Source organism: Microchirus variegatus, assembly GCF_963457635.1.
Source record: "Microchirus variegatus genome assembly, chromosome: 9".
In the NCBI taxonomy this organism is placed as follows: Eukaryota; Metazoa; Chordata; class Actinopteri; order Pleuronectiformes; family Soleidae; genus Microchirus; species Microchirus variegatus.
Genome location: NC_139810.1, coordinates 3530779 through 3544351, shown reverse-complemented (window position 1 = coordinate 3544351; position 13573 = coordinate 3530779). Strand labels below are relative to the sequence as shown.

At 39.0% G+C, this 13573-nt stretch overlaps 1 protein-coding gene across 1 annotated transcript; it reads right to left on the bottom strand.

Annotated features, from left to right (window-relative positions):
- Positions 1–1455: 1455 nt before the first annotated feature.
- Positions 1456–12355, bottom strand: LOC310931765 (deoxyribonuclease-1-like; the record flags this gene model as incomplete). The annotated part of the gene is made up of 7 exons (XM_083894994.1): positions 1456–1613; positions 2078–2174; positions 4147–4304; positions 4388–4500; positions 4581–4681; positions 5677–5786; positions 12260–12355. The coding sequence occupies 7 exons, from the start codon at positions 12353–12355 to the stop codon at positions 1494–1496; spliced, it is 795 nt and encodes a 264-aa protein (XP_083751120.1). The 3' UTR covers positions 1456–1493.
- Between the last annotated feature and the right edge of the window lie 1218 nt (positions 12356–13573).

Below are 13573 nucleotides of genomic sequence, written 5' to 3'. Positions count from 1 at the left end.
AAGCTAGAAATGAGAGTAAAAGAGAAATATGAGTTTTAATAAATATATGCAAAGAAATATAAACACAAGATGAACAACTACAGCTCCACTGTATACAATACATTTTTACTCATGTTTTATTGACAGAACTATTTTACATGGAATCACTATAATATGATGTCATTGTTTTGACATAATAATTTATAATTTTTATGGGACTTTATGGGACTTATGATCTATCTATCTATCTATCTATCTATCTATCTATCTATCTATCTATCTATCTATCTATCTATCTATCTATCTATCTATCTATCTATCCATAAAGCAAGTGTATCTATATGTCTGTCTGTGAGATTCATATTTTGCTGACTGTTAGTCAGATTGTCCTAAGACTTTAGATATGGGCTGAGCATGGCCCGGAAATTCAAATTCCTCCAAAAAATTGAAAATCAAGGATGCACCTTGATTCTCAATTTCTTTTTTTTGAGGAATTTAAATTTTTGCTGATTTATCACGATACACCAGGCAGGCAGCGGCTCATCAGCAGCAGCTGCGCTGTCTGGAGCGTAGAGGTGGGAGTGAGTGAAGAGGCTGTCCTCACGTGGGTGAGACATTTTCACACGGTTCACTGCAGAACATGGGTGCTATACTGAAACGACGAGGCGTCGGTTATTTTGCATTAGCATGCTACTACTTTGCGGCTAACTTGGCGAACCTGTTTCCAAAGGTAAGCTAGCGAGGCTACGATTTGCATTAGCGTAGGGCTAACATAATACAAACACTGTGCAACCTCATGAGGCACAACGCAAATGTTTTCATTTTCAATTAGCATTAGCGTAGCTTGATGTTGTGACAGTCAGCCTCGCCAGCCAATAAAACATTTGTGTTGTGTCTCATGAGGTTGCACAGTGTTTGTATTATGTTAGCCTTTACGTTCTTTATCATGCATTACCATAACTGAAAAATCTTCTAGGAATATATACCTATGGGCACTCCTGCACTCCTACTATAAAAATAACTAAAGTATTACAAAGAAATACTACAGAAATAACTATAGTATGACAAAGAAATACGGGGCGCTCAGACATCTGCATGTTTTAAACGTACACAAAAAAATAACAATTTGAACATAGAAAACTTTACTGATTATTAAAAACAAACAAGAGTCATTTTTCAAATATTTACATCAGATTCTGTACAGAGACAAAAACAGAATGAGGAGGAATATAAAATAAAAAGGCGTTCGCTATATAAAAAAAAAAAAAATTTCACCTGAGAAGAAATAACAATAATAATCCAGACACGTGTTTACATATTCATTCATTCGTTCGTTCATCAGGTCACAGAGTGTCAAGAACCGCGTCCTTGTCGGTGTGAGTTTGTCGCGATGAAAGTTCGTCATCGCTATCGCGTATCGAGTGAAGTCTGATTACGTCAGAGAATCGTTTAAAAAAAAAACACCTCGCTGGCGCGACGAGATCAGTGATCACCTGACCTTCCCGACACACGGTTCACAGAGACAGGAGGAGCTGGATGACGCTGAGGAGGAACAACAGGGGCGTGGCCTGAAGGAGGAGGGCGGAGCTCTTCAGTCTCACCTCCACAGGTAAGTTGTCACTTATCTCCATCACCTGGAAGTCAGAGTTTGTTTATTTTAAAGGAAAGAAATGATTTTAGTCATTTAAGATATCTACGTCACATGTTCACATCTTTATCTCACTGTTAGACTTTTCCTGTTTGTAAACCACTCACTCTCCCACACCAAAGTCCATAGAGAAAATCGGTGATTTTAACATCACAGCACACAGGAGTTGTTGATCCACTGCTGCCTCCATCACTAAGTTCAAATGTCTTATTTTGTAAATTCGGCATTTTGAAAATCTTCTTTCAGATTAACTTCAGTGACACAAAGTGACCACACGAGGCAGCAGTAGACCAGCAGCTCCTGTGTCCCCGCGAGCTAAAATCACTGATTTTGAGGTTTGGTGTGGGAGAGTGAGTGGTTTACAAACGTCAGTTTCCTGTTGGAAAGCTGTCTAACAGTGAAGATAAAGACGTGAACGTGTTCTGCGTCGCGTCCGGCTGATAAACGTACCTTGTCCCTTTTGATATTGAGTTCTCTTCCAAAGTTGAAGACCTTAGCGGAGTACGGAACGACCGCCTTCAGGAACGCCCTCCCATGAACCACAATCCTGACACACACACACACACACACACAAAAGTTCACGGTTAATTTAGTCATCGTTGAATTGTTATTTTCCTCTGAATATTTTTAACATTCCACATTCTCTCAGTGTCTCTCTGTCTGTCTCACACACACATTCTTGTACAGCATTCTTAGTGAGGACATTCCTGAGCTAATTCTAACCTAAAACCAAGTCTTAACCCATAAAACAGCCATTTTAAGGAGAGACAGAGCGTGAGGACCAGACATGTCCTACTGTTTCCTAATGTGTCCTATAGTGTCCTGTTTCCTATTGTGTCCTAGTGTTTCCTATTGTGTCCTTAAGTGTCCTGTTTCCTATTGTGTCCTATAGTGTCCTACTGTTTCCTATTATGTCTTACTGTGTCCTATTGTGTACTACTGTGTCCTATAGTGTCTTATAGCGTCCTACTGTTTTCAACTGTGTCCTACTATTTCCTATTGTGTCCTACTGTGTCCTATAATGTCCAGCTGTGTCCTATAGTGTCCTACTGTTTCCTAGTATGTCCTACTGTGTCCTATAGTGTCCTACTGTGTTCTACTGCTTCCTATTATGTCTTACTGTGTCCTATAATGTCCTATTGTGTCCTACTGTGTCCTTTAGTGTCCTACTGTGTCCTACTGTTTCCTATTATGTCCTATTGTGTCCTACTGTGTCCTATAATGTCCTATTGTGTCCTACTGTGTCCTTTAGTGTCCTACTGTGTCCTACTGTTTCCTATTATGTCCTATTATGTCTTACTGTGTCCTATAATGTCCTATTGTGTCCTACTGTGTCCTTTAGTGTCCTACTGTGTCCTACTGTTTCCTATTATGTCTTCCTGTGTCCTATAATGTCCTATTGTGTCCTACTGTGTCCTATAGTGTCCTACTGTTTCCTATTATGTCCTATTGTGTCCTACTGTGTCCTATAATGTCCTATTGTGTCCTACTGTGTCCTATAGTGTCCTACTGTTTCCTATTATGTCTTACTGTGTCCTATAATGTCCTATTGTGTCCTACTGTGTCCTATAGTGTCCTACTGTGTCCTACTGTTTCCTATTATGTCCTATTGTGTCCTACTGTGTCCTATAGTGTCCTATTGTGTCCTACTGTGTCCTATAGTGTCCTACTGTGTCCTACTGTTTCCTATTATGTCTTACTGCGTCCTATAATGTCCAGCTGTGTCCTATAGTGTCCTACTGTGTTCTACTGTTTCCTATTATGTCTTACTGCGTCCTATAATGTCCTATTGTGTCCTATAGTGTACTACTGTGTTCTACTGTTTTCTATTATGTCTTACTGCGTCCTATAATGTCCAGCTGTGTCCTATAGTGTCCTACTGTTTCCTAGTATGTCCTACTGTGTCCTATAATGTCCTATAGTGTACTACTGTGTCCTATTGTGTCCTATGTTCTAATGTGTCCTATAGTGTCTTACTGTGTCCTACTGTGTCCTATAGTGTCCTACTGTGTCCTACTGTTTCCTATTATGTCTTACTGTGTCCTATAATGTCCTATTGTGTCCTATAGTGTCCTTCTGTGTTCTACTGTTTCCTATTATGTCTTACTGTGTCCTATAATGTCCTATTGTGTCCTACTGTGTCCTATAGTGTCCTACTGTGTTCTACTGTTTCCTATTATGTCTTACTGCGTCCTATAATGCCCTATTGTGTCCTATAGTGTACTACTGTTTCCTATTGCGTCCTACTGTGTACTATTGTGTCCTATAGTGTCCTACTGTTTCCTATTATGTCTTATTGCGTCCTATAATGTCCTATTGTGTCCTATAGTGTACTATTGTGTCCTACTGTGTCCTTCTCAAAAATATCTTTTGTCATTTAGAAATGACCAACAGTTTTCCTCAAACGCGTTTCGGTGAAAATCGTTTTCATCCACACTCCAAACACTGTAGTACTCATGCCAGGCCTGTACGTGGCGCTGTAGCTTAACAAAGATGTATGTACGAGTAAACACACACACCTGTCAAAGGGACAGCTGGTGTCCTCACTGACGGTCGTGTCCACTTTGTCTCCGATCAGCCACGAGAACGTGGTGTTTTTGAAGATTTTGATGTTTTTCTTGTCCGTCTTCTTCATGTACGCACAACCAGCGTGGAAATCTCCCAGGAACATCACGTTCTACACACACACACACACTGTAGTGAACATCATGTGACGACGTACGTGTGTGTGTGTGTGTGTGTGTGTGTGTGTTCCCTCACCACGTTGTTCCACAGCTTGGTCACCGTCTCAAAGACGTCGAAGAGTCGGTTCATCTCCTGAACGGCCTGAGTCGGATCAGAATGAAGAGGAACCAGAACAAACTTGTTGACTCCTGCAGAGGAAACGAGGGAGGAAGAGAAGGAGTGAAGGCGATGATGATGCTGGTGATGAAGATGAAGAGTCTCCACTTACTGGTTTTCTTGCTCTGGAATTGAACGGCGAACGGTTCCCTGGTGAAAACCCGTGGCTTGCTCTCGTACTGATGTTGACCGATCACGCTCACCGTCTGCTCTCTGATTGGACGAACGGAAAAGACATGAATGTGAAGAGGAAGTAGGAGGAGGACAGAAGTAGACAGGGCATCTATCTCTACATCTCTATAGCATCTATCGCTAAATCTACATACAAGTTTAGGGTTACCTTCATCTATTTCTATACTACAACATATCTATAGTATCCATCTCTATTGCATCTATCATTACAAACCAAGATCTAAATTCATCACCATCATCTTACCTGTAGGTGAACGTCTCACCCGTAGGTGAACGTCTCACCCGTAGGTGAACGTCTCACCCGTAGGTGAACGTCTCACCTGTAGATTGTTATCTCACTCGTAGGTGAACGTCTCACCCGTAGGTGAACGTTTGAACGTCTCACCCGTAGGTGAACATCTCACCCATAGGTGAAAGTCTCATGGGCTAACCTGTAGGTGAACGTCTCACCCGTAGGTGAACGTCTCACCCGTAGGTGAACGTCTCACCCGTAGGTGAACCTCTCACCCGTAGATGAACGTCTAACCCGTAAGTGAACGTCTCACCCGTAGGTGAACGTCTCACCCGTAGGTGAACGTCTCACCCGTAGGTGAACGTCTCAGCTGTAGGTGAACGTCTAACCCGTAGGTGAACGTCTAACCCGTAGGTGAACGTCTAACCTGTCGGTGAACGTCTCACCTGTAGGTGAACGTCTTACCTGTAGGTGAACGTCTAACCCGTAGGTGAACGTCTAACCTGTAGGTGAACGTCTAACCCGTAGCTGAACGTCTCACCTGTAGGTGAACGTCTCACCTGTAGGTGAACGTCTCACCTGTAGGTGAACGTCTCACCTGTAGGTGAACGTCTAACCTGTAGGTGAACGTCTAACCTGTAGGTGAACGTCTCACCTGTAGGTGAACGTCTAACCTGTAGGTGAACGTCTAACCTGTAGGTGAACGTCTAACCTGTAGGTGAACATCTGAACGTCTCACCTGTAGGTGAATGTCTCACCGTAGGTGAACGCCTGAACGTCTCACCTGTAGATGAAGACGTATTGCTGCATGTCGGAGGCAGATTTTCCCAGAGGTTTACTGGACAGCGACTTGTAGACGTATCCGTCGTACCTCAACACAAACACAGAGACACACTGTTACTACAACACAACAGAGAGGTCGCGTCGCTCACCTCAGACGATGACGTTTGTTTCTTTGTGTTTAAACTCTGTTTTCACGTCACTTTGGTGAATGAAACAGTGAGTTTTCCTCAAACTTTATCATCAGACGCAGGAAACAGTCAAATAGTTTTCACTTTACAAATTTAATATACTTTATATATGACATACTACACACTATATATACATATGAAGTGGTAATGCTTATGTACTTTTACTAAAGTAGAGTAAAATGTGAACCCACAACTGTGGCAGTCGTCTGTTAGCCTTGTTAGCGCTTCAAACAGCTTCAGTTCAACCAGATTCACAAAACCACCAAAAATCAAACATCAATCACATGCTAATCAGAGGTTTACACCCGAGTTCAGACCAAGAAAAGCACAAGCAAAGCTTTCCTATTTAAGAAAGCAGCAGGTTAATGTGTAACAGGACGAGAAAAACCATCCAGCAAAGAATCTGAATTAATGATTCACCGACAAATCCAGAGTAAACATGAGCAGAGAGGAAGCAGCCGCTGAAGCAAAGCCTGTGCCATCATTTCATTGGGGTTAAACTGAGCCCTTTTTAAACCAGATTAATCCAAACTATGGTGAAGTTTTCTGTTTCTCTAAATCAGCAGCAATAGTGGAAAAAGTTTGTGAAAAAGAAGACATTTGTATTGACAGCTATACTTCAGTAAAAGTACACAAGAGTGATCCTGGAAATTCAGATCACATCTATCTCTACATCTCTATCTGATCTATCTCTATAGCATCGATCTCTACCTCTCTGTGTCATCTATATCTACATCTCTATATTATCTATCTCTACATCTCTGTATCATCTTTCTTTACCTCTCTATGTCATCTATCTCTACATCTCCATATGATCTCTCTCTAGATCACTATATCATCTCACTCTACATCTCTACATCATCTATCTCTACATCTCTATATCATCTATCTCTACATGATCTATCTCAACATCTCTATATCATCTATCTCTACATCTCTATATCATCTATCTCTACATCTCTATATCATCTAACTCTACATCATCTATCTCTACATCATCTAACTCTGCATCTCTACATCATCTATCTCTACATCTCTACATCATATAACTCTACATCTCTATATCATCTATCTCTACATCTCTATATCATCTATCTCTACATCTCTACATCATCTAACTCTACATCTATCTCTACATCTCTACATCATCTAACTCTACATCTCTACATCATCTATCTCTACATCATTTATCTCTACATCTCTACATCATTTATCTCTACATCTCTATATGATCTATCTCTACATGATCTATCTTTACATCATCTAACTCTACATAATTTATCTCTACATCATCTTACTCTACATCTCTACATCATTTATCTCTACATCTCTATATGATATATCTCTAGATCACTATATCATCTCACTCTACATCTCTACATCATCTATCTCTACATCTCTATATCATCTATCTCTGCATGATCTATCTCAACATCTCTATATCATCTATATCTACATGCCTACGTCATCTACCACTATATCTCTACATCTCTATATGATCCATCTCTACATCACCTATCTCTACATCTCTATATCATCTATCTCTACATCTCTATATCATCTATCTCTACATCTCTATATCATCTAACTCTACATCATCTATCTCTACATCATATAACTCTACATCTCTATATCATCTATCTCTACATCTCTATATCATCTAACTCTACATCTACATCATCTAACTCTACATCTATCTCTACATCTCTACATCATCTAACTCTACATCTCTACATCATCTATCTCTACATCTCTACATCATTTATCTCTACATCTCTATATGATCTATCTCTACATGATCTATCTTTACATCATCTAACTCTACATAATTTATCTCTACATCATCTTACTCTACATCTCTACATCATCTATCTCTACGTCATCTAACTACATCTCTACATGATCCATCTCTACATCATCTATCTCTACGTCATCTAACTACATCTCTACATCATTTAGCTCTACATCGCTATATGATCTATATCTACATCTCTATATTATCTATCTCTACATCTCTGTATCATCTTTCTTTACCTCTCTATGTCATCTATCTCTACATCTCCATATGATCTCTCTCTAGATCACTATATCATCTCACTCTACATCTCTACATCATCTATCTCTACATCTCTATATCATCTATCTCTACATGATCTATCTCAACATCTCTATATCATCTATCTCTACATCTCTATATCATCTATCTCTACATCTCTATATCATCTAACTCTACATCATCTATCTCTACATCATCTAACTCTGCATCTCTACATCATCTATCTCTACATCTCTACATCATATAACTCTACATCTCTATATCATCTATCTCTACATCTCTATATCATCTATCTCTACATCTCTACATCATCTAACTCTACATCTATCTCTACATCTCTACATCATCTAACTCTACATCTCTACATCATCTATCTCTACATCATTTATCTCTACATCTCTACATCATTTATCTCTACATCTCTATATGATCTATCTCTACATGATCTATCTTTACATCATCTAACTCTACATAATTTATCTCTACATCATCTTACTCTACATCTCTACATCATTTATCTCTACATCTCTATATGATATATCTCTAGATCACTATATCATCTCACTCTACATCTCTACATCATCTATCTCTACATCTCTATATCATCTATCTCTGCATGATCTATCTCAACATCTCTATATCATCTATATCTACATGCCTACGTCATCTACCACTATATCTCTACATCTCTATATGATCCATCTCTACATCACCTATCTCTACATCTCTATATCATCTATCTCTACATCTCTATATCATCTATCTCTACATCTCTATATCATCTAACTCTACATCATCTATCTCTACATCATATAACTCTACATCTCTATATCATCTATCTCTACATCTCTATATCATCTAACTCTACATCTACATCATCTATCTCTACATCTCTACATCATCTAACTCTACATCTATCTCTACATCTCTACATCATCTAACTCTACATCTCTACATCATCTATCTCTACATCTCTACATCATTTATCTCTACATCTCTATATGATCTATCTCTACATGATCTATCTTTACATCATCTAACTCTACATAATTTATCTCTACATCATCTTACTCTACATCTCTACATCATCTATCTCTACGTCATCTAACTACATCTCTACATGATCCATCTCTACATCATCTATCTCTACGTCATCTAACTACATCTCTACATCATTTAGCTCTACATCGCTATATGATCTATATCTACATCTTTACATGATCTATCTTTACATCATCTAACTCTACATCATCTATCTCTACATCTCTACATGATCTATCTCTACATCATTTAACTCTACATCATCAATCTCTACATGATCTATCTCTAGATGATCTATCTCATTGACTGATCACACATGAATTGTGATGACATCTATACGACAGTAAATGTACACAATTCATTTCACAGTGTTTTATTTAAAAAAAAACAAAGACATGATAAAAACGCGTGCGAGCGTTCAAAGAGACGTAAATAAATGACGTCCACGTGTACAGAAAGCTACGATCAATTCAGCGACCGTCGATCTACGCCGTACAAGACTTAGAGTAAATATAAAAGCTGTTAAAATAAATAATAAATAAAATGACGTGATCAAAACATGCGACTGCTGATGTTAAAGTAAAGTCATCGAAAAATATGAACAAAAAAAATCCCCCAAATAATCCTTGGATGTAGAAAATGAGTCGTAACACTTTATTTTATTACGTCCGCTAACAGTCGACTGTCAACAAGGTCACGTTCAACAGACGACGTTCACGCTCACTCTGCCTGCACCAAAGTCCATAGAGAAAATCAGTGATTTTAACATCACAGAGACACAGGAGTTGTTGATCCACTGCTGCCTCCACCACTAAGTTCAAATGCATTATTTTGTCACTTCAGTGTTTGAAATCCTTTGTTCAGATTGACCTCAGTGACACAAAGTGACCACACGAGGCAGCAGTAGACCAGCAGCTCCTGTGTCCCCACGAGCTAAAATCACTGATTTTCTCTATGGACTTTGGTGTGGGAGAGTGAGAACACTTATCAACTTACCAACATGTTCTTAGGATATCGTAGACTTAAACTGACGTAGATTTTATTCGCTGAGTAGTCTGGTAAGTGGTAAGGGTTATCACCAGCAGAGGGCGCTCACAGCACACTCGGTTTAGTCTTGGACACATGTATATACGCTACTGTTCAAAAGTTTGGGATCACTTAGAAATGTCCTTATTTTTCAAGGAAAAGCACTTTTTTTCAATGAATATAACATCAAATTAATCATAAATACACTCTGTACATTGTTAATGTGATAAACGACTATTCTAGCTGGAAACGTCTGCTTTTTAATGGATTTTTTTTAAAAATGTAATTTTTTTTAGACATTTCTTTTTTTTAATTTAAGAAAAAAACAATTTTGAGAATGAAATCAACATTTCGAGGGAAAACAAATAAAATAAAATTTTGTAAAAAAAACAAAGTCATATTTTGAGGGGGAAATTTTTTTTTGAGAAAAACAAACATTTTAAGACAAAAAATTCAATTTTGTGAAGAAAAAAAATTAAGAATGTCAAATTTTGAGGGGAAAAAAATAAATTTTCTAGAAAAAAATTAAAATCTTGAGAGAAACATTTACATTTTGAGAAATGTCCTTATTATTTTCAATGAATATAACATTACATGAATCATAAATACACTATATACATTGTTGAGAATGACATTAAAAGTTTGAGGGGAAAATTTTCAAATTTTGAGGGGTAAAATAAAATTTTGAGAAAAACTATTAACATTTGAGACAAAAAATATTATCTTGAGAAAAAAAAAGTATTTTGGGAAAAAAAAAAATTTGAGATTTTTTTTGAGAGTGAAATTAAAATTTTGAGGGAAAAACATTTTTTTTACATTTTGAGAAATTTCCTTATTTTTTCAATAAATATAACATTAAATGAATCATAAATACACTATACATTGTTAATGTGGTAAACGACTATTCTAGCTGCAAACGTCTGGTTTTTAATGGAATATGTACATAGGTGTATAGAGGCCCATTTACTCTGTTCTAATGGTACATTGGGTTTGCTAATGGTGTTGGAAGACTATTGTGCAATGATGTTAGCACAGCTGAAAACAGTTTTGCTGGTTCTTTGACGAAAGGGCAAAATTATTATTTAGAATAAAGATCATTATTTCTAATCTTGTCAAAGTCTTGACTATATTTTCTATTCATTTTTCAACTCTTTTGATGAATTAAAGTCTGACTTTTAATGGAAAACACAACAAAAATTGCATAGGTGAGCCCAAACCTTTGAACGGCAGTGCATATCATAACCTTTGAAGTCACAGTGGTTCAGAGGTTTCTGTTGACTGACGGACTTGTTGATACTCTGTGAGCGACTCTCGCTAAAATAAAGTGTTACCTGTTAGACGTCAGGATTAGTAGAGCGGGCGGATGAAGGTGATTGGCGGATGATTAATTATGATTAGATAAAGTTTCACATTAAAGTCCACAGTACCTTTCATCAGAGTCCACGCTGGAGACAGACACACATCATCATCATCATCATCATCATCACCATGTCACTGTGTGTGTGTGTGTGTGTGTGTTAACATCAACACTCATCATCTGTCACGTGTCCAGAATCTTTTTTTTTTTTAAACAGATTTAAGGACTTTTAACGGTATTTTCAGTCTCGATTTTGTCCGTTATTCAAAATGACTCGTTGCTCATCAATGTTTGGCTTTTTATTTGTTTCTGTAAAGCTCCGCCCACTGCACTAAAAAAAGTGACTCGTGTCTCTTGTTTTTACCTGTTGATGGACTTCAGCAGAGCTTTAATCACTGAACCATCAGGATCAACTACGTTCTGCAGGAGACCGATGTCACAGCGATACACCACCTACACACACACACACACACACACACACACACACACACACACGAAAAACATGTCAATCCTACATGCATGTCTTCAAATACAGTATTAAAGGCCGAGTTGTAAACCACTCACTCTCCCGCACCAAACCCCATAGAGAAAACCAGTGATTTTAACATCACAGAGACACAGGAGTTCACAGGAGTTGTTGATCCACTGCTGCCTCCATCACTAAGTTCAAATGTCTGATTTTGTCAATTCGGCATTTGAAAATCCTTTGTTCAGATTGACCTCAGTGACACAAAGTGACCACACGAGGCAGCAGTAGACCAGCAGCTCCTGTGTCCATGTGAGCTAAAATCACTGATTTTCTCTATGGGGTTTGGTGTGGGAGAGTTTACAGTTGAAATGTGTATGTGTTTTGTTATTGTGTATACATATATATATATGTACACATACAGTATGTGTGTGTGTGTGTGTGTCTTACCCTTGTCAGAGTGTTTATCAGTCTGTAATCAGAAGCTTTTTCCTTGTTGAACTGTTGTACGTTGTACGCACAGATTCTGAACTCCGTCGACGCCATGCTCTTTTTCGCGGCCGAGAGCGCGAGGAGAGAGAGGAGGAGGACGAGGAGAGGAAGACGAGATGAGCGCCACCTCATGGCTGAACTGTGGAGAGACGACAGAGGAAACGCACGGTTGATGAAGGTCTGAAAACGGACTTTATTTCCGTTTGTTATCGTTTGTTTGGTCAGTTTTCTTGTTTTCATGGATTTGGACTGGTGTGTGTGTGTGTGTGTGTGTGTCTGTGTGTGTGTGTGTGTGTGTGTGTGTGTGGGGGTGTGTGTGTCAGAATGTAAACGTGACAGATGCAAACAGACGACAGCGGTGAGTGAATGAGCGCAGAGGAAGTGGTTAAACTGGTTCTGACTGAGGACAAACGTGTTCAGACCTGCTCTGAAATCAGACAGAGAACCAGAACACACACACACACACACACACGCGCGCTTGCATAGCAGTCAAAGTGAGGACACTCATTCTCTAGCCTCGTACCCTAACTTTATCCATCACAAGTGAGTGCCTAACCCTAACCTTTAACCCAATTCTTACCCTAAAACCAGGTCTTAACACACTCACCAAAAAACCACAAACACTTGTTTGTTTTGTTGTTTTCTTTCGTAACCCTAAAGGGGCGGAGCCTTCTGTCTGTCACCCGCCGTCATGTGGTTTGTGTCCGCACATTGTCAGGAGATCCAGAAGAAACAGTTGAATTCATGTTACAAAAACCACACGGAATAATTATACGTAACTGACGGTAAAAGAACCCGCGCGCGACCATAACGTTTGTTGTTACCAAGGTAACGGAAAGCGTTACGAACGTGTACGTTAGCAAATCAAATTTCCACGATCTCGGTCAAAACTCGTCGGATTTGAATGAAATTTGACGTGCGGATGTAGGATCAGACGCTCTACCACCACGCCGAGTTTCATCTGGGCCTGATCCACTTTGTGAATTCACGCTAAAATCATTGAAACCTGCGTCTAACATCCAGCAGTGATTCAGCTGCGTCTTCGTGTGTGTGTGTGTGTGTGTGTGTGTGTGTGTGTGTGTGTGTGTGTGTGTGTGTCGGGCCCTGAGGACAGTGTGGGACCGGTCGAGCCACTTATGTTCAGACGTACGACACTCCCCTCTCTCTCTCTCTGCACACACACACACACACACACACACACACACACACACATACAGTGTGACTAATGCACATGGGCAAATATAACTAAATAACTATCTAACTATTAATACC